Here is a 19,242-nt window from a genome sequence, read left to right on the forward strand (position 1 = left end):
TATTCATTTCAACTGCCATACACAAGCCATGGTAACAGTTAGTTTATTATATACACATGGACCGGGTTCACAACATAATAAATAGATTTTCATGGCTACACAACGGAAATACAGACACAAATCTAAGTTCATTGAATGAGTGGGCGCTCCCTTCCGCCACCCCGCGAGAGGACATGTGGCAAGTATGGCTACTCAAAATGAACAAATAAATTGCACGTTAAAATCGGTGCCGCAGGCAGCACCGCTCTCCCCGTACTGATTACAGGGGCAGCAGCAACATAAACAAACCCCCCCCCCCGTATTGTGCAGAGCAACTGGCACACCCATATACACATTCTGTCCTTCCCTAGCGAGCCGGCATGCGTGGGGGAAGCGGGCACTGCTCAGCGGAATGTAATGCCACGGGCTGAGGAATGGTGCTGATTGGTGGCGCTGTTCAGCTATGAGGGCTACGGATCACACACAGAATGGACACACAGCCCTGTCCCTGGTTATGGCAATAAGAGGCGACGGGACAGAGACGCGGCAGCAAAACTGCAGCAACACTGAGTTTTAAGTAAATGAAAAAATGACACGACAGGGAGGGGTAAAAACGCAGCTGGGACCAATGAGAAGGAGCGGCTCTGCCCCCCCACCCAGCCTGGCAATGAAAGTGTTACAATGATATGTGTCCTGGTAGTGCTGGTCCCCTGTAAGCGCAGAGGGGTCTTTCTGTTCTCCAGAGGGGACAAGGGACGAGTCTGACATCAGCGGCTAGAACTGAACCCAGCTAGTGGGCTGCGGAGCCGGGGCGGCCACATTGCTGCAGGGGGGGGGGGGGGAGAGACAGAGAAAAGGGGAAATATTAGCGTCTGTTCCCCTGTTGCTGGTCTAGCTGACTACTTTGTAACAGTAGTTGCCTGCCCTCAGCCTGCATTCCCACAATCCCCTGCTGCACACGTGATGTTGATAAGGAAAGGAACATCCCAATGCAATGCATTGTGGGTTATGTAGTTCCTGCATGCTGCCTGTAAGCTGTGGGGAAGTTGTAACATCAATGTTTTAGTCCCTCCTCCCCTGCCAGGATTTCAAATGATGCAGAAAGAGAAGAACTGTTTTGCAGCCCGATTTCAGCATATAAATGGGATTTATTCCTACTGTTGTTCTATCTGTGCCAAAGCCAATGTGTCCTCACCTGCCGGCAGTACTGAAGTCCCCCCAAAGGTCTGATGAGGTACTGGCCGCTTTAGGTGCTGGTACTGGGGAGTCCAAGTCCAAGTCTAGGAGGATATCTGATAAAGAAAGGACATAATGGGGGGCAGTCAGTTATAATACGTAAAAGTGCATGAGAAACATCAAAGCCAATATTAAATGTGCCTGTACCTTTAAACAGGGGCAAACACAGGCTGGAGTGTAAGGGCAGGCCCCAGCCTGGGGGGGGCAGGGAAGTGCTAAATACACTATAAAAGGCTGATTGTTACCTGGGCTTGTAGTATTGGTGGGCTGCAGGGGTGGGGGAGTCACATGATTCGCAACTGGGATAGAATTGGACACCGCTACGGGTGGGGCAGATATTTTACCCCCAGGAGGCGGGGGCAGGAGAGTAATACTGCCGGTTCCAGTTCCACCTCGGGGCTTACTGGCGCCTTCCTTCTTTTTCATGTTCTAAGGGGAAAAAGCCAATGTTCTGTCACAATAGATTAAAGAAAGAGGCAGTTTTTGTAGAAAGTGATGTTTCTGAATAATAATTGCACTTGGGCAGAAACCTGGCCCCATTGCCATTTGCCCCCCCCCCCCCCCACCCCCACCAGAGCTGATTCTCTGGACTTCCCCTTGCGGTTCCATTTCCCATGGTCAGGCAGGAAGTAGGCCTACTGGGGCCCGTACCTGGTGTGCTGTTCTCTATGGGGCAGGGCCAGCCAACCAGAGGCCTGTAGGGTGCTTGGGCCTCCAAGGCATTTTTATTGCCCCCAGTCTGCTCAGGGGCCCCTAAAACATTGCTGGTCCTCCCCCAGTGTCCTCATACTATGGGCTGCTCCCCACTGCTTCCTGCTCCCCCTACACCCTCCAGTTCCCCCCCCCCAGACATCCTCCAGTTCTGTCCCAAGCATCGTCCAGCTCCCCCTACACCCTGCAGCTCCCCCCCCACCATCCTCCAGCTCCCCCTACACCCTCCAGTTCCCTCCCCAGCATCCTCCTGCTCCCCCTCAGCATCCTCCAGTTCCCTCCCCAGCATCCTCCTGCTCCCCCTACACCCTCCAGTCCTCCCAGCTCCCTCCCCCCAGCATCCTCCAGCTCCCCCCCAGCATCCTCAGCTCCCCCCCAGCATCCTCAAGCTCCCCCCCCAGCATCCTCAAGCTCCCCCCCAGCATCCTCAAGCTCCCCCCCAGCATCCTCAAGCTCCCCCCCCCAGCATCCTCAAGCTCCCCCCCCCAGCATCCTCAAGCTCCCCCCCCCAGCATCCTCAAGCTCCCCCCCCCCAGCATCCTCAAGCTCCCCCCCCCAGCATCCTCAAGCTCCCCCCCCCAGCATCCTCAAGCTCCCCCCCCCCCAGCATCCTCCAGCTCGGGGTGCTTATTATAAGCAATATATAATTATTTTTCTCAGTTTCAGACGTATTTAAGTTGTTATTATCTGCCAATATAATGAATTTTGAAGCAACAGCGCCACCTGCTGGTCAGTTCCTGTAACTGTACAGTCAGAGAGAGACACATTATTATTACATAGTTACATAGTTACATAGCGTTGAAAAAAGACCAGTGTCCATCAAGTTCAACCCATCCAAGTAAACCCAGCACACCTAACCCACACCTACCAATCTATACACTCACATACATACACTATATATACAACCACTAGTACTAACTGTAGATATTAGTATCACAATAGCCTTGGATATTCTGCTTGTTCAAGAACTCATCCAGGCCCCTCTTAAAGGCATTAACAGAATCTGCCATTACCACATCACTAGGAAGGGCATTCCCCAACCCCCTCACTGCCCTCACCGTGAGGAACCCCCTACGCTGCTTCAAATGGAAGCTCCTTTCCTCTAATCTAAAGGGGTGACCTCTGGTGCGCTGATTGTTTTTATGGGAAAAAAGAACCCCCACATCTGCCTATAATCCCCTCTAATGTACTTGTACAGAGTAATCATGTCCCCTCGCAAGCGCCTCTTTTCCAGAGAAAACAACCCCAACCCTGACAGTCTCACCTCATAGTTTAACCCTTCCATCCCCTTTACCAGTTTAGTTGCAGTCTCTGCACTCTCTCCAGCTCATTAATATCCTTCTTAAGGACTGGAGCCCAAAACTGCCCCCCATACTCAAGGTGAGGCCTTACCAGGGACCTATAAAGGGGCAAAATTATGTTCTCATCCCTTGAGTCAATGCCCTTTTTTATACAAGACAGCACTTTATTTGCTTTAGTAGCCACAGAATGACACTGCCTGGAATTAGACAACTTGTTATCAACACAAACCCCTAGATCCTTCTCCATTAAGGAAACCCCCAACACACTACCATTCAGTAGATAGTTTGCGTTTATATTATTTCTACCAAAGTGCATAACTTTGCACTTATCAACATTGAACCTCATTTTCCAGTTTGCTGCCCAGTTTTCCAGTTTAGTCAAATCGCTCTGCAAAGCGGCAGCATCCTGCATGGAACTTATAGTTTTGCACAATTTAAAGACCAAAAGACCAAATACAGACAAACATTTTCCAAAAATGAGTCACAGTTACAACTGGATATTGTTATAAAACAGTAGGGGGAGGTGCTTACCTTGGGAAGGGAAACAGAGAAGGGTCCTGATGTGGCTCAGGAAGGAGATGGGAAAGGGCCCTGAGGCTGCTGATCTCTATCCTGGGCAGAACAACATCAGAACCCTCCTCTGTTTCCCTTCTGAAGGGAAATCTCTCTGTGCAGTTACTGACCAGCAGGTGGCGCTGGTGTTACAACATTCAATTACATTTTTTTTAAAAATTCTGTGCGGTAACAATAAATAAATCCATTAATAAAGCGCACGTACCCCAATATTGAGCTTGATCGTCTGACCTTCTTTGAATCCTAAATCGAGTTTGGGCTGATTGTCCTGTCCCACAGGCTCCTTAGAGAAGTCAGATTCCTGCTTCACCCACCTGTGTCAGAGCAAATAGAAACATTGTGCAACTGGAGCAAACGGTTTTGTCTGTAGAACAGAGGATTTCATAAATACACCATGAATGTAAGGCGGGGCCACAGTCAGACTTACTTAAAGTGATCCTGCAAAGATACATTGAAGTCAAAGGCATCTCCCCGATCAGAGAAGCCAATGCCAATGAAGGCGCTTCTTCCTACAGGGAAATAAATGGTTAGTGTGGGGAGGGGAGAGGGGGAGAAAGAGGGGGGGGAAGGGAGGGGAGAGAGGGAGAAAGAGGGGAGGGGAGAGGGGGAGAGAGAGGGGGAGAGAGGGAGAGGAGAGGGGAAGAGAGTGGGAGAGGGGGAGAGAGAGAGAGAGAGAGGGGGAGAGAGAGAGGGGGAGAGAGAGAGAGGGGGAGAGAGAGAGAGAGAGAGGGGGGAGAGAGAGAGAGGGAGGGAGGGGGAGAAAGCGAGAGAGGGGGAGAAAGCGAGAGAGGGTGAAAGGGAGAAGGAGAGAGGGAGAGGGGGAGAAGGGGCGAAAGAGAGAGAGGGGAGAAAGAGAGAGGGGAAGAAAGTGAGAGAGGGGGAGAAAGAGAGAGAGGGGAAGAAAGAGAGAGAGGGGGGGAGAAAGACTACAGAAGCCCAAAGACAGACAGATCCTGAGCCAGTACAGACTGAGTGCCCACAGCCTGGAGATTGAACTGGGTCGGCACCGACAGACCTACAGGCCCAGGGAGAGCCGGCTGTGCCAGCGATGTGACCAGGGGGCAGTAGGGGATGAGACCCACTTCCTGCTACACTGCCCCAAATACTCAGCCCTGAGAGATGCCCACTGCCAGAGACTCTCCCATCACATCCCAGACTTCCCATCTATAGAAGAAAAGAGAAAACTCTGCATCCTCTGCATATAGATTGTAAGCTCTACGGGGCAGGGACCTCCTTCCTCTTGTGTCTTTGACTCTTATTGCAACTGTACCTTGTATTTATTTGTATTTATTGTTATACTTTGTATTTATCCATTATATTTAACCCCCCTGTCTGTATTAATGTATTCTACTGTACAGCGCTGCGTACATAAGTAGCGCTTTATAAATAAAGATATACATACATACATACATCCTACTGGGAGAAGGGGCACCAACAGCAACAATGGCAGCACAATATGTAACTGACTGTCATAGACTGAGAGAGACAGGACTTTCCCCTGTCCCCATATCCCCACCCCTTAAACCCCCCCATTCCAATATACTGACCCCCTAACCCAACCCATTACACCCTATACCTGCTTTGGCAATGCTAAATGTATTTGGTCCTGCCAATAAAGCTCATTTGATTTGATTTAAAAGGGGGAGAAAGAAAGAGAGGGGAGGGGGAGAGAGGGAGAGGGAGAAAGAGAGAGAGGGGGAGAAAGAGAGAGAAGGGGGAGAGAGAGAGAGAGGGGGAGAAGAGAGAGAAGGGGGAGAAGAGAGAGAAGGGGGAGAAGAGAGAGAGGGGGAGAGAGAGAGAGAAAGGGGGAGAGAGAGAGAGAAAGGGGGAGAGAGAGAGAGAAAGGGGGAGAGAGAGAGGAGAAGGGGGAGAGAGAGAGAGAAAGGGGGAGAGAGAGAGAGGAAGGGGGAGAGAGAGAGGGAAGGGGGAGAGAGAGAGGGGAGGGGGAGAGAGAGAGAGAGAGGGGAGCGGGAGAGGGAGGGAGAGGGGGGAAAAGGGGTGAAAGAGAGAGAAGGGGAGTAAGAGAGAGAGAAGGGAAGAAAGAGAGAGAGCAGTTACTGTATGGGAGAGGTATGATGGAGCTGGGGGAGTCAGACAGGGGGTTTAGTAAAGACCTCATTCCCTTTGTTCCTACTGGTTCTCTATTCAACTGTATCACTTATACCTTGTACCTTCCATGCCATTATTCTGAGTACAGGAAGTATAGGATCTATTATACAGAATGTGTGGGGCTTTCTGTAACTTGGATCTTTCTGTAACTTGGATCACCATAACTTAAAGAAGTGGTTCGCCTTCAGGTTAGCTTTGAGTATGCTATAGAAAGTCCTATTGTTAGCAACTTTTCAGTTGGTCTTCATTTTTTATTTTGTAAAGTTTTTTTTTTTTTTTTATATTAATTGTCTCCTTCTGACTCTTTGCAGCTCTCAAATGGGGGTCACTGACCCCGGCAGCCAAACCCTATTGCTCTGTGAGGCTCCAGTTTTATTGTTTCTGTTTCTTTTTATTCCTTATCTTTCTATTTAGGCTCCTCCTCTATTCATGTTCCTGTCTCTCTTTCAAATCACTGCCTGGTTTCTAGGTTAGATTGGACCCTAGCAACCAGATAGCTGCTGAAATTCCAAACTTAAGAGCTGCTGAACAAAACGCTAAATAATTCAAAAACTGCAAATAATAATAAATGAAGACCAATTGCAAACTGTATCCGAATAGCAGAATATTGCTCTGTGAGGCTACAATTTTATTGTTACTTTTTCATCTTTCTATTCAGCCCCTCTCCGGTCTCTCATTTAAACCACACCCTGGTTGCTAGGGTCATGTGTACCCTAGCAACCAGGGAGCAGCAGAAAAATAGTAAGTACAAATAATCAAAAATGAAGACCAATTGTAAATTGTCTTAGAATACTCCCTACAAGTTAACGCAAAGTGAAGAACCCCTTTAAAGGGAATATGGAACACACTGCTACAGATACAGTCATAGGGAAAGTCAGACAGTAATAAATATTTAAAATGATATTGTGCGGCAGCCAGGAAACGTGTGCCCTCCCCATCACTGGGCCCCCAGTAAGCTCCGCCCTATCCCACTGACTGCCATCCTTACCGTTCCCATCCTGAATCCTAATAACAAAGTAGCGGCTGGAATCTGTCACTGTTTCCACCGCAATCCCCGGGAACTGATCGACCGGCGCCTGAGCGAAGAGCTCTCCTATATGGGGGCGGGGCAAGCAGAGCGTTAGTGGGAGTTTCCCTGCAATAGCCACTCAGGAAGCCACTAAGGGAGGTGTGGGAGGGCAGGGACAGGCCTAAGGGAGGCGTGGGAGGGAAGAGACAGGCCTAAGGGAGGCGTGGGAAGGAAGGGACAGGCCTAAGGGAGGCGTGGGAGGGCAGGGACAGGCCTAAGGGAGGCGTGGGAGGGAAGAGACAGGCCTAAGGGAGGCGTGGGAGGGCAGGGACAGGCCTAAGGGAGGCGTGGGAGGGCAGAGACAGGCCTAAGGGAGGCGTGGGAGGGAAGAGACAGGCCTAAGGGAGGCGTGGGAGGAGAGGACAGGCCTAAGGGAGGCGTGGGAGGGCAGGGACAGGCCTAAGGGAGGCGTGGGAGGGAGGGACAGGCCTAAGGGAGGCGTGGGAGGGAAGAGACAGGCCTAAGGGAGGCGTGGGAGGGAAGAGACAGGCCTAAGGGAGGCGTGGGAGGAGAGACAGGCCTAAGGGAGGCGTGGGAGGGAAGAGACAGGCCTAAGGAGGCGTTGGGAGGGAGAGACAGGCCTAAGGGAGGCGTGGGAGGGCAGGGACAGGCCTAGGGAGGCGTGGGAGGGCCAGGGACAGGCCTAAGGGAGGCGTGGGAGGGAAGAGACAGGCCTAAGGGAGGCGTGGGAGGGAAGAGACAGGCCTAAGGGAGGCGTGGGAGGGAAGAGACAGGCCTAAGGGAGCGCGTGGGAGGGCAGGGCAGCCTAAGGAGGCGTGGAAGGGCAGGGACAGGCCTAAGGGAGGCGTGGAGGAGCAGAGACAGGCCTAAGGGAGGCGGGGAGGGCAGAACAGGCCTAAGGGAGCGTGGGAGGGCAGAGGACAGGCCTAAGGGAGGCGTGGCAGGGACAGGCCTAAGGGAGGCGTGGGAGGGCAGGGACAGGCCTAAGGGAGGCGTGGGAGGGCAGGGACAGGCCTAAGGGAGGCGTGGGAGGGAAGAGACAGGCCTAAGGGAGGCGTGGGAGGGCAGGGACAGGCCTAAGGGAGGCGTGGGAGGGAAGAGACAGGCCTAAGGGAGGCGTGGGAGGGCAGGGACAGGCCTAAGGGAGGCGTGGGAGGGCAGGGACAGGCCTAAGGGAGGCGTGGGAGGGCAGGGACAGGCCTAAGGGAGGCGTGGGAGGGCAGGGACAGGCCTAAGGGAGGCGTGGGAGGGCAGGGACAGGCCTAAGGGAGGCGTGGGAGGGCAGAGACAGGCCTAAGGGAGGCGTGGGAGGGAAGAGACAGGCCTAAGGGAGGCGTGGGAGGGCAGGGACAGGCCTAAGGGAGGCGTGGGAGGGCAGAGACAGGCCTAAGGGAGGCGTGGGAGGGCAGGGACAGGAATAAGGGAGGCGTAGGAGAGTGGCTAAACCTTAGGGGGGTGGGAGTGCTGCTGAGCCAGGATGAGACCCACAGGCCGGGGGAGCGACTGGATGAAGAGGACTCAGTGGCACATTCAGTACCTGACACTTTGTCCTCCAACTTGATGAACGCGACTTTCCCTTTAGAGGTGAGTCTCATCCTTCCTGTCCAATCAGGTTGGTCGAGTTTCCAGTCAGATGCCCTGTGAGTGCAATGGCAGAGTAACATGGGGAATCTGCCCCTCCATCCCTGGGTAATTATACGGCTGAGAGTCTCTATCCCTGGGTAATTATATGGCTGTGAGTCCCTGGGTAATTATATGGCTGTGAGTCCCTGGGTAATTATATGGCTGTGAGTCCCTGGGTAATTATATGGCTGTGAGTCCCTGGGTAATTATATGGCTGTGGGTCCCTGGGTAATTATATGGCTGTGAGTCTCTATCCCTGGGTAATTATATGGCTGTGAGTCTCTATCCCTGGGTAATTATACGGCTGTGAGTCTCTATCCCTGGGTAATTATACGGCTGTGGGTCCCTGGGTAATTATACGGCTGTGGGTCTCTATCCCTGGGTAATTATACGGCTGTAAGTCTCTATCCCTGGGTAATTATACGGCTGTGAGTCTCTATCCCTGGGTAATTATACGGCTGTGAGTCTCTATCCCTGGGTAATTATACGGCTGTGAGTCTCTATCCCTGGGTAATTATACGGCTGTGAGTCTCTATCCCTGGGTAATTATACGGCTGTGAGTCTCTATCCCTGGGTAATTATATGGCTGTGGGTCCCTGGGTAATTATACGGCTGTGAGTCTCTATCCCTGGGTAATTATATGGCTGTGAGTCTCTATCCCTGGGTAATTATATGGCTGTGGGTCCCTGGGTAATTATATGGCTGTGAGTCCCTGGGTAATTATATGGCTGTGAGTCTCTATCCCTGGGTAATTATATGGCTGTGGGTCCCTGGGTAACTATATGGCTGTGAGTCCCTGGGTAACTATATGGCTGTGGGTCCCTGGGTAACTATATGGCTGTGGGTCCCTGGGTAACTATATGGCTGTGGGTCCCTGGGTAACTATATGGCTGTGGGTCTCTATCCCTGGGTAATTATACGGCTGTGAGTCTCTATCCCTGGGTAACTATATGGCTGTGAGTCTCTATCCCTGGGTAACTATATGGCTGTGAGTCTCTATCCCTGGGTAACTATATGGCTGTGGGTCCCTGGGTAACTATATGGCTGTGAGTCTCTATCCCTGGGTAACTATATGGCTGTGGGTCCCTGGGTAACTATATGGCTGTGGAGTCTCCATCCCTGGGTAACTATATGGCTGTGGGTCCCTGGGTAACTATATGGCTGTGAGTCCCTGGGTAATTATATGGCTGTGGGTCCCTGGGTAATTATATGGCTGTGGGTCCCTGGGTAACTATATGGCTGTGGGTCTCTATCCCTGGGTAATTATACGGCTGTGAGTCTCTATCCCTGGGTAATTATACGTCTGTGAGTCTCTATCCCTGGGTAAATATACGGCTGTGAGTCTCTATCCCTGGGTAATTATACGGCTGTGAGTCTCTATCCCTGGGTAATTATACGGCTGTGAGTCTCTATCCCTGGGTAACTATATGGCTGTGGGTCCCTGGGTAATTATACGGCTGTGAGTCTCTATCCCTGGGTAACTATATGGCTGTGAGTCTCTATCCCTGGGTAATTATACGGCTGTGAGTCTCTATCCCTGGGTAATTATACGGCTGTGAGTCTCTATCCCTGGTAACTATATGGCTGTGGGTCCCTGGGTAATTATACGGCTGTGAGTCTCTATCCCTGGGTAACTATATGGCTGTGAGTCTCTATCCCTGGGTAACTATATGGCTGTGAGTCCCTGGGTAACTATATGGTTGTGGGTCCCTGGTTAACTATATGGCTGTGGGTCCCTGGGTAATTATATGGCTGTGGGTCCCTGGGTAATTATATGGCTGTGGGTCCCTGGGTAATTATATGGCTGTGGGTCCCTGGGGTAATTATATGGCTGTGGGTCCCTGGGTAATATGGCTGTGGGTCCCTGGTAACTATATGGCTGTGGGTCCCTGGGTAACTATATGGCTGTGGGTCCCTGGGTAACTATATGGCTGTGGGTCCCTGGGTAACTATATGGCTGTGGGTCCCTGGGTAACTATATGGCTGTGGGTCCCTGGGTAACTATATGGCTGTGGGTCCCTGGGTAACTACATGGCTGTGAGTCCCTGGGTAATTATATGGCTGTGGGTCCCTGGGTAATTATATGGCTGTGAGTCTCTATCCCTGGGTAATTATATGGCTGTGAGTCTCTATCCCTGGGTAATTATACGGCTGTGAGTCTCTATCCCTGGGTAATTATACGGCTGTGGGTCCCTGGGTAATTATACGGCTGTGGGTCTCTATCCCTGGGTAATTATACGGCTGTAAGTCTCTATCCCTGGGTAATTATACGGGGTTCCCTGGGTAATTATACGGCTGTGAGTCTCTATCCCTGGGTAATTATACGGCTGTGAGTCTCTATCCCTGGGTAATTATACGGCTGTGAGTCTCTATCCCTGGGTAATTATACGGCTGTGAGTCTCTATCCCTGGGTAATTATACGGCTGTGAGTCTCTATCCCTGGGTAATTATATGGCTGTGGGTCCCTGGGTAATTATACGGCTGTGAGTCTCTATCCCTGGGTAATTATATGGCTGTGAGTCTCTATCCCTGGGTAATTATATGGCTGTGGGTCCCTGGGTAATTATATGGCTGTGAGTCCTGGGTAATTATATGGCTGTGAGTCTCTATCCCTGGGTAATTATATGGCTGTGGGTCCCTGGGTAACTATATGGCTGTGAGTCCCTGGTAACTATATGGCTGTGGGTCCCTGGGTAACTATATGGCTGTGGGTCCCTGGGTAACTATATGGCTGTGGGTCCCTGGGTAACTATATGGCTGTGGGTCTCTATCCCTGGGTAATTATAACGGCTGTGAGTCTCTATCCCTGGGTAACTATATGGCTGTGAGTCTCTATCCCTGGGTAACTATATGGCTGTGAGTCTCTATCCCTGGGTAACTATATGGCTGTGAGTCTCTATCCCTGGGTAACTATATGGCTGTGGGTCCCTGGGTAACTATATGGCTGTGAGTCTCCATCCCTGGGTAACTATATGGCTGTGGGTCCCTGGGTAACTATATGGCTGTGAGTCCCTGGGTAATTATATGGCTGTGGGTCCCTGGGTAATTATATGGCTGTGGGTCCCTGGGTAACTATTATGGCTGTGGGTCTCTATCCCTGGGTAATTATACGGCTGTGAGTCTCTATCCCTGGGTAATTATACGTCTGTGAGTCTCTATCCCTGGGTAAATATACGGCTGTGAGTCTCTATCCCTGGGTAATTATACGGCTGTGAGTCTCTATCCCTGGGTAATTATACGGCTGTGAGTCTCTATCCCTGGGTAACTATATGGCTGTGGGTCCCTGGGTAATTATACGGCTGTGAGTCTCTATCCCTGGGTAACTATATGGCTGTGAGTCCCTGGGTAACTATATGGTTGTGGGTCCCTGGTTAACTATATGGCTGTGGGTCCCTGGGTAATTATATGGCTGTGGGTCCCTGGGTAATTATATGGCTGTGGGTCCCTGGGTAATTATATGGCTGTGGGTCCCCTGGGTAATTATATGGCTGTGGGTCCCTGGGTAATTATATGGCTGTGGGTCCCTGGGTAATTATATGGCTGTGGGGTCCCTGGGTAACTATATGGCTGTGGGTCCCTGGGTAACTATATGGCTGTGGGTCCCTGGGTAACTATATGGCTGTGGGTCCCTGGGTAACTATATGGCTGTGGGTCCCTGGGTAACTATATGGCTGTGGGTCCCTGGGTAACTATATGGCTGTGGGTCCCTGGGTAACTATATGGCTGTGGGTCCCTGGGTAACTACAGTGGAGGAAATAATTATTTGACCCCTCACTGATTTTGTAAGTTTGTCCAATGACAAAGAAATGAAAAGTCTCAGAACAGTATCATTTCAATGGTAGGTTTATTTTAACAGTGGCAGATAGCACATCAAAAGGAAAATCGAAAAAATAACTTTAAATAAAAGATAGCAACTGATTTACATTTCATTGAGTGAAATAAGTTTTTGAACCCCTACCAACCATTAAGGGCTCTGGTACACGGGGAGATTAGTCGCCCGCGGCAAAACTCCCTGCTCGCGGGCGACTAATCTCCCCGAGTTGCCTTCCCCCTGCCATCCCACCGGCGAACATGTAAGTCGCCAGCGGGATGGCAGACGCGGCGGGGCGATTTCGGGAAATCGCCGGTGGGATGGCAGGGGTAGGCAACTCGGGGAGATTAGTCGCCCGCGAACAGGGAGTTTTATCGCGGGCGACTAATCTCCCCCGTGTGCCAGAGCCCTAAGAGTTCTGGCTCCCACAGAGTGGTTAGACACTTCTACTCAATTAGTCAACCTCATTAAGGACACCTGTCTTAACTAGTCACCTGTATAAAAGACACCTGTCCACAGAATCAATCAATCAAGCAGACTCCAAACTCTCCAACATGGGAAAGACCAAAGAGCTGTCCAAGGATGTCAGAGACCAAATTGTAGACCTGCACAAGGCTGGAATGGGCTACAAAACCATTAGCAAGAAGCTGGGAGAGAAGGTGACAACTGTTGGTGCGATTGTTCGAAAATGGAAGGGGCACAAAATGACCATCAATCGACCTCGCTCTGGGGCTCCACGCAAGATCTCACCTCGTGGGGTGTCAATGATTCTGAGAAAGGTGAAAAAGCATCCTAGAACTACACGGGAGGAGTTAGTTAATGACCTCAAATTAGCAGGGACCACAGTCACCAAGAAAACCATTGGAAACACATTACACCGCAATGGATTAAAATCCTGCAGGGCTCGCAAGGTCCCCCTGCTCAAGAAGGCACATGTGCAGGCCCGTCTGAAGTTTGCCAATGAACACCTGAATGATTCTGTGAGTGACTGGGAGAAGGCGCTGTGGTCTGATGAGACCAAAATAGAGCTCTTTGGCATTAACTCAACTCGCTGTGTTTGGAGGAAGAAAAAATGCTGCCTATGACCCCCAAAACACCGTCCCCACCGTCAGGCATGGGGGTGGAAACATTTTGCTTTGGGGGTGTTTTTCTGCTAAGGGCACAGGACAACTTATTCGCATTAATGGGAAAATGGACGGAGCCATGTATCGTGAAATCCTGAACGACAACCTCCTTCCCTCTGCCAGGAAACTGAAAATGGGTCGTGGATGGGTGTTCCAGCACGACAATGACCCAAAACATACAGCAAAGGCAACAAAGGAGTGGCTCAAGAAGAAGCACATTAAGGTCATGGAGTGGCCTAGTCAGTCTCCGGACCTTAATCCAATAGAAAACCTATGGAGGGAGCTCAAGCTCAGAGTTGCACAGAGACAGAAACCTTAGGGATTTAGAGATGATCTGCAAAGAGGAGTGGGACCAACATTCCTCCTAAAATGTGCGCAAACTTGCTCATCAATTACAAGAAACGTTTGGCCTCTGTGCTTGCAAACAAGGGTTTTTCCACTAAGTATTAAGTCTTTTTTTGTTAGAGGGTTCAAAAACTTATTTCACTCAATGAAATGCAAATCAGTTGCTATCTTTTATTTAAAGTTATTTTTTCGATTTTCCTTTTGATGTGCTATATGCCACTGTTAAACCTACCATTGAAATGATACTGTTCTGAGACTTTTCATTTCTTTGTCATTGGACAAACTTACAAAATCAGTGAGGGGTAAAATAATTATTTCCTCCACTGTATATGGCTGTGGGTCCCTGGGTAACTATATGGCTGTGGGTCCCTGGGTAACTATATGGCTGTGGGTCCCTGGGTAACTATATGGCTGTGGGTCCCTGGGTAACTATATGGCTGTGGGTCCCTGGGTAACTATATGGCTGTGGGTCCCTGGGTAACTATATGGCTGGTGGGTCCCTGGGTAACTATATGGCTGTGGGTCCCTGGGTAACTATATGGCTGTGGGTCCCTGGGTAACTATATGGCTGTGGGTCCCTGGGTAACTATATGGCTGTGGGTCCCTGGGTAACTATATGGGCTGTGGGTCCCTGGGTAACTATATGGCTGTGGGTGCCCTGGGTAACTATATGGCTGTGGGTCCCTGGTAACTATATGGCTGTGGGTCCCTGGGTAACTATATGGCTGTGGGTCCCTGGTAATTATATGGCTGTGGGTCCCTGGGTACTATATGGCTGTGGGTCCTGGTAATTATATGGCTGTGGGTCCCTGGGTAACTATATGGCTGTGGGTCCCTGGGTAACTATATGGCTGTGGGTCCCTGGGTAACTATATGGCTGTGGGTCCCTGGGTAACTATATGGCTGTGGGTCCCTGGGTAACTATATGGCTGTGGGTCCCTGGGTAAGGAGGGGACACCCTGCAGTCAGTAAGTCGGGCTGTAGCACACTGAGGCCGGGGCGCCATTGCTCCCAGATGATTTCGGTAATCTCTCACCTGTACCCTCGGTTCGATGCCCGCGGAGGGATCCGATACACGTTGATATCGGGCTTTACACACAGTACCGACTCATACTCCGCCTCAGCCGCCATCTTGAAGCTACCCAGACAGCTGACACGCTGACTTCCGCCTGTTACCATGGAGACAGCATCCGGGCGCTCGCAAAACCCTCTCTATGAAGACTCGGAGGCTGAATTGTCAGGTGACCGGAAGTCAGAGGTTGGCTTTACTGACCCAGGGGCGATAGGTTAGGTCATGTGATTTGGAGAGTGCGTGTGATTGGCCCGGTATTCGGCCCTTGTACATTGGGCCAGGCTGGGTACAGTGATGTATTGCGATAAGAGGGGTAGTGCTGAATATCTCCCTGGCAGGGGGAATAAAGGTGCAGCTGTCCCCATTCACTCCAGTTGTTGTTGGACTGTAACTCCCAGACACTCCCAACCAACATTGTGTCTGTGTAATTGTAACTACTTTCCCACATGTATGTGAGCAGGTACACTGATGATGATTGATGGATTGATTGGATGGATGGATGGATGATGATGAATGTGATAAGGGACTTAGAATATCAACTGCACGGTGGCTGATGGGAAATATAAACACTCTCTGTAAAACTGAAGTGCTGCCAGTTGGGTCGAGCTGTTATAAAACCCTATTGCTGCCATCTTGCCCTGCTGCCGCCATCTTGCCCTGCTGCCGCCATCTTGCCCTGCTGCCGCCATCCTGCCCTGCTGTTGCCATCTTGCCCTGCTGCCGCCATCTTGCCCTGCTGCCGCCATCCTGCCCTGCTGTTGCCATCTTGCCCTGCTGCTGCCATCTTGCCCTGCTGCCGCCATCTTGCCCTCCTACTGCTGCCGCCATCTTGACCTGCTGTTTCCATCTTGCCCTCCTACTGCTGCCGCCATCTTGCCCTGCTGCCGCCATCTTGCCCTACTGCTAGCATCTTGCCCTACTGCTAGCATCTTGCCCTGCTGTTGCCATCTTGCCCTGCTTTTGCCATCTTGCCCTCCTACTGCTGCCGCCATTCTTGACCTGCTGTTTCCATCTTGCCCTCCTACTGCTGCGCCATCTTGCCCTGCTGCCGCCCATCTTGCCCCTACTGCTAGCATCTTGCCCTACTGCTAGCATCTTGCCCTGCTGCTGCCGCATCTTGCCCTGCTGCTGCCATCTTGCCCTGCTGCCGCCATCTTGCCCTGCTGCCGCCATCTTGCCCTGCTGCCGCCATCTTGCCCTACTGCTAGCATCTTGCCCTGCTGCCGCCATCTTGCCCTACTGCTAGCATCTTGCCCTGCTGCTGCCGCCATCTTGCCCTGCTGCTGCCGCCATCTTGCCCTGCTGCTGCCGCCATCTTGCCCTGCTGCTGCCGCCATCTTGCCCTGCTGCTGCCGCCATCTTGCCCCTGCTGCTTGCCGCCATCTTGCCCTGCTGCTGCGCATCTTGCCCTGCTGCTGCCGCCATCTTGCCCTGCTGCTGCCGCCATCTTGCCCTGCTGCTGCCGCCATCTTGCCCTGCTGCTGCCGCCATCTTGCCCTGCTGCTGCCATCTCGCCCTGCTGCTGCCATCTCGCCCTGCTGTTGCCATCTCGCCCTGCTGTTGCCATCTCGCCCTGCTGTTGCCATCTCGCCCTGCTGCCGCCATCTTTCCCTGCTGTTGCCATCTTGCCCTGCTGCCGCCATCTTGCCCTGCTGCTGCCGCCATCTTGCCCTGCTGCTGCCGCCATCTTGCCCTGCTGCTGCCGCCATCTTGCCCTGCTGCTGCCGCCATCTTGCCCTGCTGCTGCCGCCATCTTGCCCTGCTGCTGCCGCCATCTTGCCCTGCTGCTGCCGCCATCTTGCCCTGCTGCTGCCGCCATCTTGCCCTGCTGCTGCCGCCATCTTGCCCTGCTGTTGCCATCTTGCCCTGCTGCTGCCATCTTGCCCTGCTGTTGCCATCTTGCTCTGCTGCTGCCACCATCTTGCCCTGCTGTTGCCATCTTGCTCTGCTGCTGCCACCATCTTGCCCTGCTGTTGCCATCTTGCCCTGCTGCCGCCATCTTGCCCTGCTGCCGCCATCTTGCCCTGCTGTCGCCATCTTGCCCTACCTGGCCTCCACTCTGGGCAGTCTCTTCTATTTGCACCCCTAGTAATGATCATTATGTAAAAGGGGCCTGGATGAGTTCTTGAACAAGCACAGTATGCAAGGCTATTGTGATACTAATATCTACATGTAGGGGATCAGAGAACTCTTTCCCCTGTTTCTCAGACTGGGGAGGAACCTGATTGGCTGGAAGCCCCAGTGCCCTGTTGGGAGAGAGAAGGAGAGAGAGACCACCCAGTAAGCAGTGACTGTGTAAAGGCTGAGGGGAGCTCTGCTTAGCATTTGGAGTGCCAGCCTGTAAAGAGAGATCTGTTACACTGCTGTTGGGTGACTTTATTACCCCCTGCGGGTCCCCAGTGAGGGACCTATCTGAGGGAAAGGTATGGAAAGTCTCCTGTGTGTCCCCCCTGGGTGAGGACAGGTGTTTCTCAGGGCCTGCTACGTGGGAGCAACTGCCTATTCCAAAGGGAGAGGTACTTTGGGGCAGGTAGTGCTGCCTGGGGAAACTGAAAGAGCTCTGGGGAAGGGACTTTGCCAGAACTGAACTAGAAGTGGAGTGTGGGACTGTAGGGGCTAAACACACACACGTTCCCAAAGCAGGGTTCAATACCGTTGCATGTTATAAGTATTTTATTTTCACACCGTTATATAAAGTTAAAATTTGCTGCAAACTGCTCCTAGTGGAAATCCCCCTGAGCTGTGCTCCTCAGTGTCCACTAGGTGGAGGCATTGCGCTAAAACCCCAGTTCCCAGTACCTTTCACTATTGCAAAGGGAACTAAATCTCCTGTTAATCAAGTATACAGCCCAAAATAAGTGAGTGTGCCAAGAAAGGGTTACATACAGTTAGTATTAATGTTTGCATATATAGTTTATGTATGTGAGTGTATAGATTGGTAAGTATAGGTTGTGAGTGCTGGGTTTATTTGGAAGGGTTGAGCTTGATGGACTCTGGTCTTTTTTCAACCCTATGTAACTATGTATTATGTAAGAGGAAATACATTGGAACAGTTTAATAAACATTTATGCCAGCCATACCAGCAATGTTACATTTAATATGTGCCAATAGCCAGTGAGTGCCCAACCCCAAATGACTGAAGGACGGAGAGTAAAGTGCCAGGGTGTCACACTGTGTGGTCTCTAAAGCTACGGCTACAGGTAAGCAAGGATAGTGGGCTGTGAGGGCTAGTTACTCAGTATCCCCCCCTGCAGGAAGACCTTGTTAGCGTTTCTCTCACACACACTGTTGTACGGCTTGCGGCACTTGTCATCGTTCCAGAGCCAGCCTGGGGACAAAGTGACACAATCTTCGTTGCCTCTGTTATCCGGCTGATTTGGCTGCCAGAATCTGGATTTGAGAGTTAAGAAAATGAGTGCTCCCTAATTCACTTACTGGCTAGACAGACAGATCACAGAGGTATTATAAAGAGAGGGCAGGCGAGAAACAGGGCACCAAGCAGTGTCGGACTGGCCCACAAGGATACCAGGAAAACTCCCGGTGGGTCCAGGAGTCAGGGGGCCCTCCTGCTCCTAACCATTTGGCCTACTTCATGGCCATTCCCTATTTCTGAATGGGAATAAACAGGACAAATAGATGGAAGGATAGATGCTAGCGTGTAAATAAAAGAGACTTGGAGAATAAAGTGGTTGAGTAAGGAAAGGATTAAAAATAGGCTGGAGAGTGGGGCCATGGTCTAAGGTTTTCTGGTGGGCCCCTGGGGTCCCAGTCCGACACTGGCACCAAGGGTGCTTATGGTGCTTATCAGCACATGTGACAAAATCTTCTTTAGGTTGGTCCTTTGCCAGAGGCATTCTCTATAGGCAACTGTAAAGCAACATCCACGGATGTTCAGTGTGGCACTACTACTATACTGCTATACTATACTGTCTTCTAGAGTTTGCTTCAACCATGGAAAACCACATGGCTGCACTACTTAAGTTAAAGTTCTGTACAAAGCAGCTAAAGTACATAACCAATGTATAGACAGCCAGACACTGCTCTTTAATGGCATCTTCTGCACCTTTCCTGCCTTAGACTCTTACTTTGGGGCTGAATTATAGGGGGTTCCATCTGCCCAGCGCCAGTCCCCTTCCTTCTTGCGGTCCGACAAGCCAATCCAGGACACGTTCTTCACCATAGACTTCAGGAAGTTCTGAAAAAGAAGTGTGGTTGGTAATACCCCAGGAAGGGGTGAAGCTGTGTATGGTTTATATCCATGAGATAGAATGCGGAGCTGAAGGGTGTGGGAGTAAAGAGGACATGACTGTGTGTGCAGAGGGGGAGTA

The 19,242-nt window shown here is 51.3% G+C and overlaps 2 protein-coding genes across 4 annotated transcripts in view; both read right to left on the reverse strand.

The window, feature by feature from the left end:
• Window positions 1–27: 27 nt before the first annotated feature.
• On the reverse strand, window positions 28–15,076 carry necap1 (NECAP endocytosis associated 1). The gene is made up of 8 exons (XM_031905979.1): window positions 14,879–15,076; window positions 8,477–8,577; window positions 6,898–7,002; window positions 4,228–4,309; window positions 4,006–4,114; window positions 1,461–1,644; window positions 1,175–1,271; window positions 28–802 (listed from the first exon to the last, which is right to left on the reverse strand). Exons 1-8 carry the CDS (start codon window positions 15,019–15,021, stop codon window positions 754–756), a joined length of 870 nt encoding a protein of 289 aa, XP_031761839.1. The 5' UTR covers window positions 15,022–15,076; the 3' UTR covers window positions 28–753.
• Window positions 15,077–17,569: 2,493 nt separating this feature from the next.
• Window positions 17,570–19,242, reverse strand: part of LOC116412330 (CD209 antigen-like protein E) — a 14,159-nt gene continuing 12,486 nt past the window's right edge. For all 3 annotated transcript variants that reach the window (XM_031906447.1, XM_031906446.1, XM_031906448.1), the window contains 2 exons: window positions 19,000–19,109; window positions 17,570–18,304 (listed from right to left, as the gene is read on the reverse strand). In XM_031906447.1, the coding sequence (XP_031762307.1) occupies window positions 18,142–18,304; window positions 19,000–19,109 (273 nt within the window). In that variant the 3' untranslated portion in view covers window positions 17,570–18,141. The remainder of the gene's footprint in view (window positions 18,305–18,999; window positions 19,110–19,242) is intronic.

Source organism: Xenopus tropicalis, chromosome 7 (genome assembly GCF_000004195.4).
Source record: "Xenopus tropicalis strain Nigerian chromosome 7, UCB_Xtro_10.0, whole genome shotgun sequence".
NCBI classification, from domain to species: Eukaryota; Metazoa; Chordata; class Amphibia; order Anura; family Pipidae; genus Xenopus; species Xenopus tropicalis.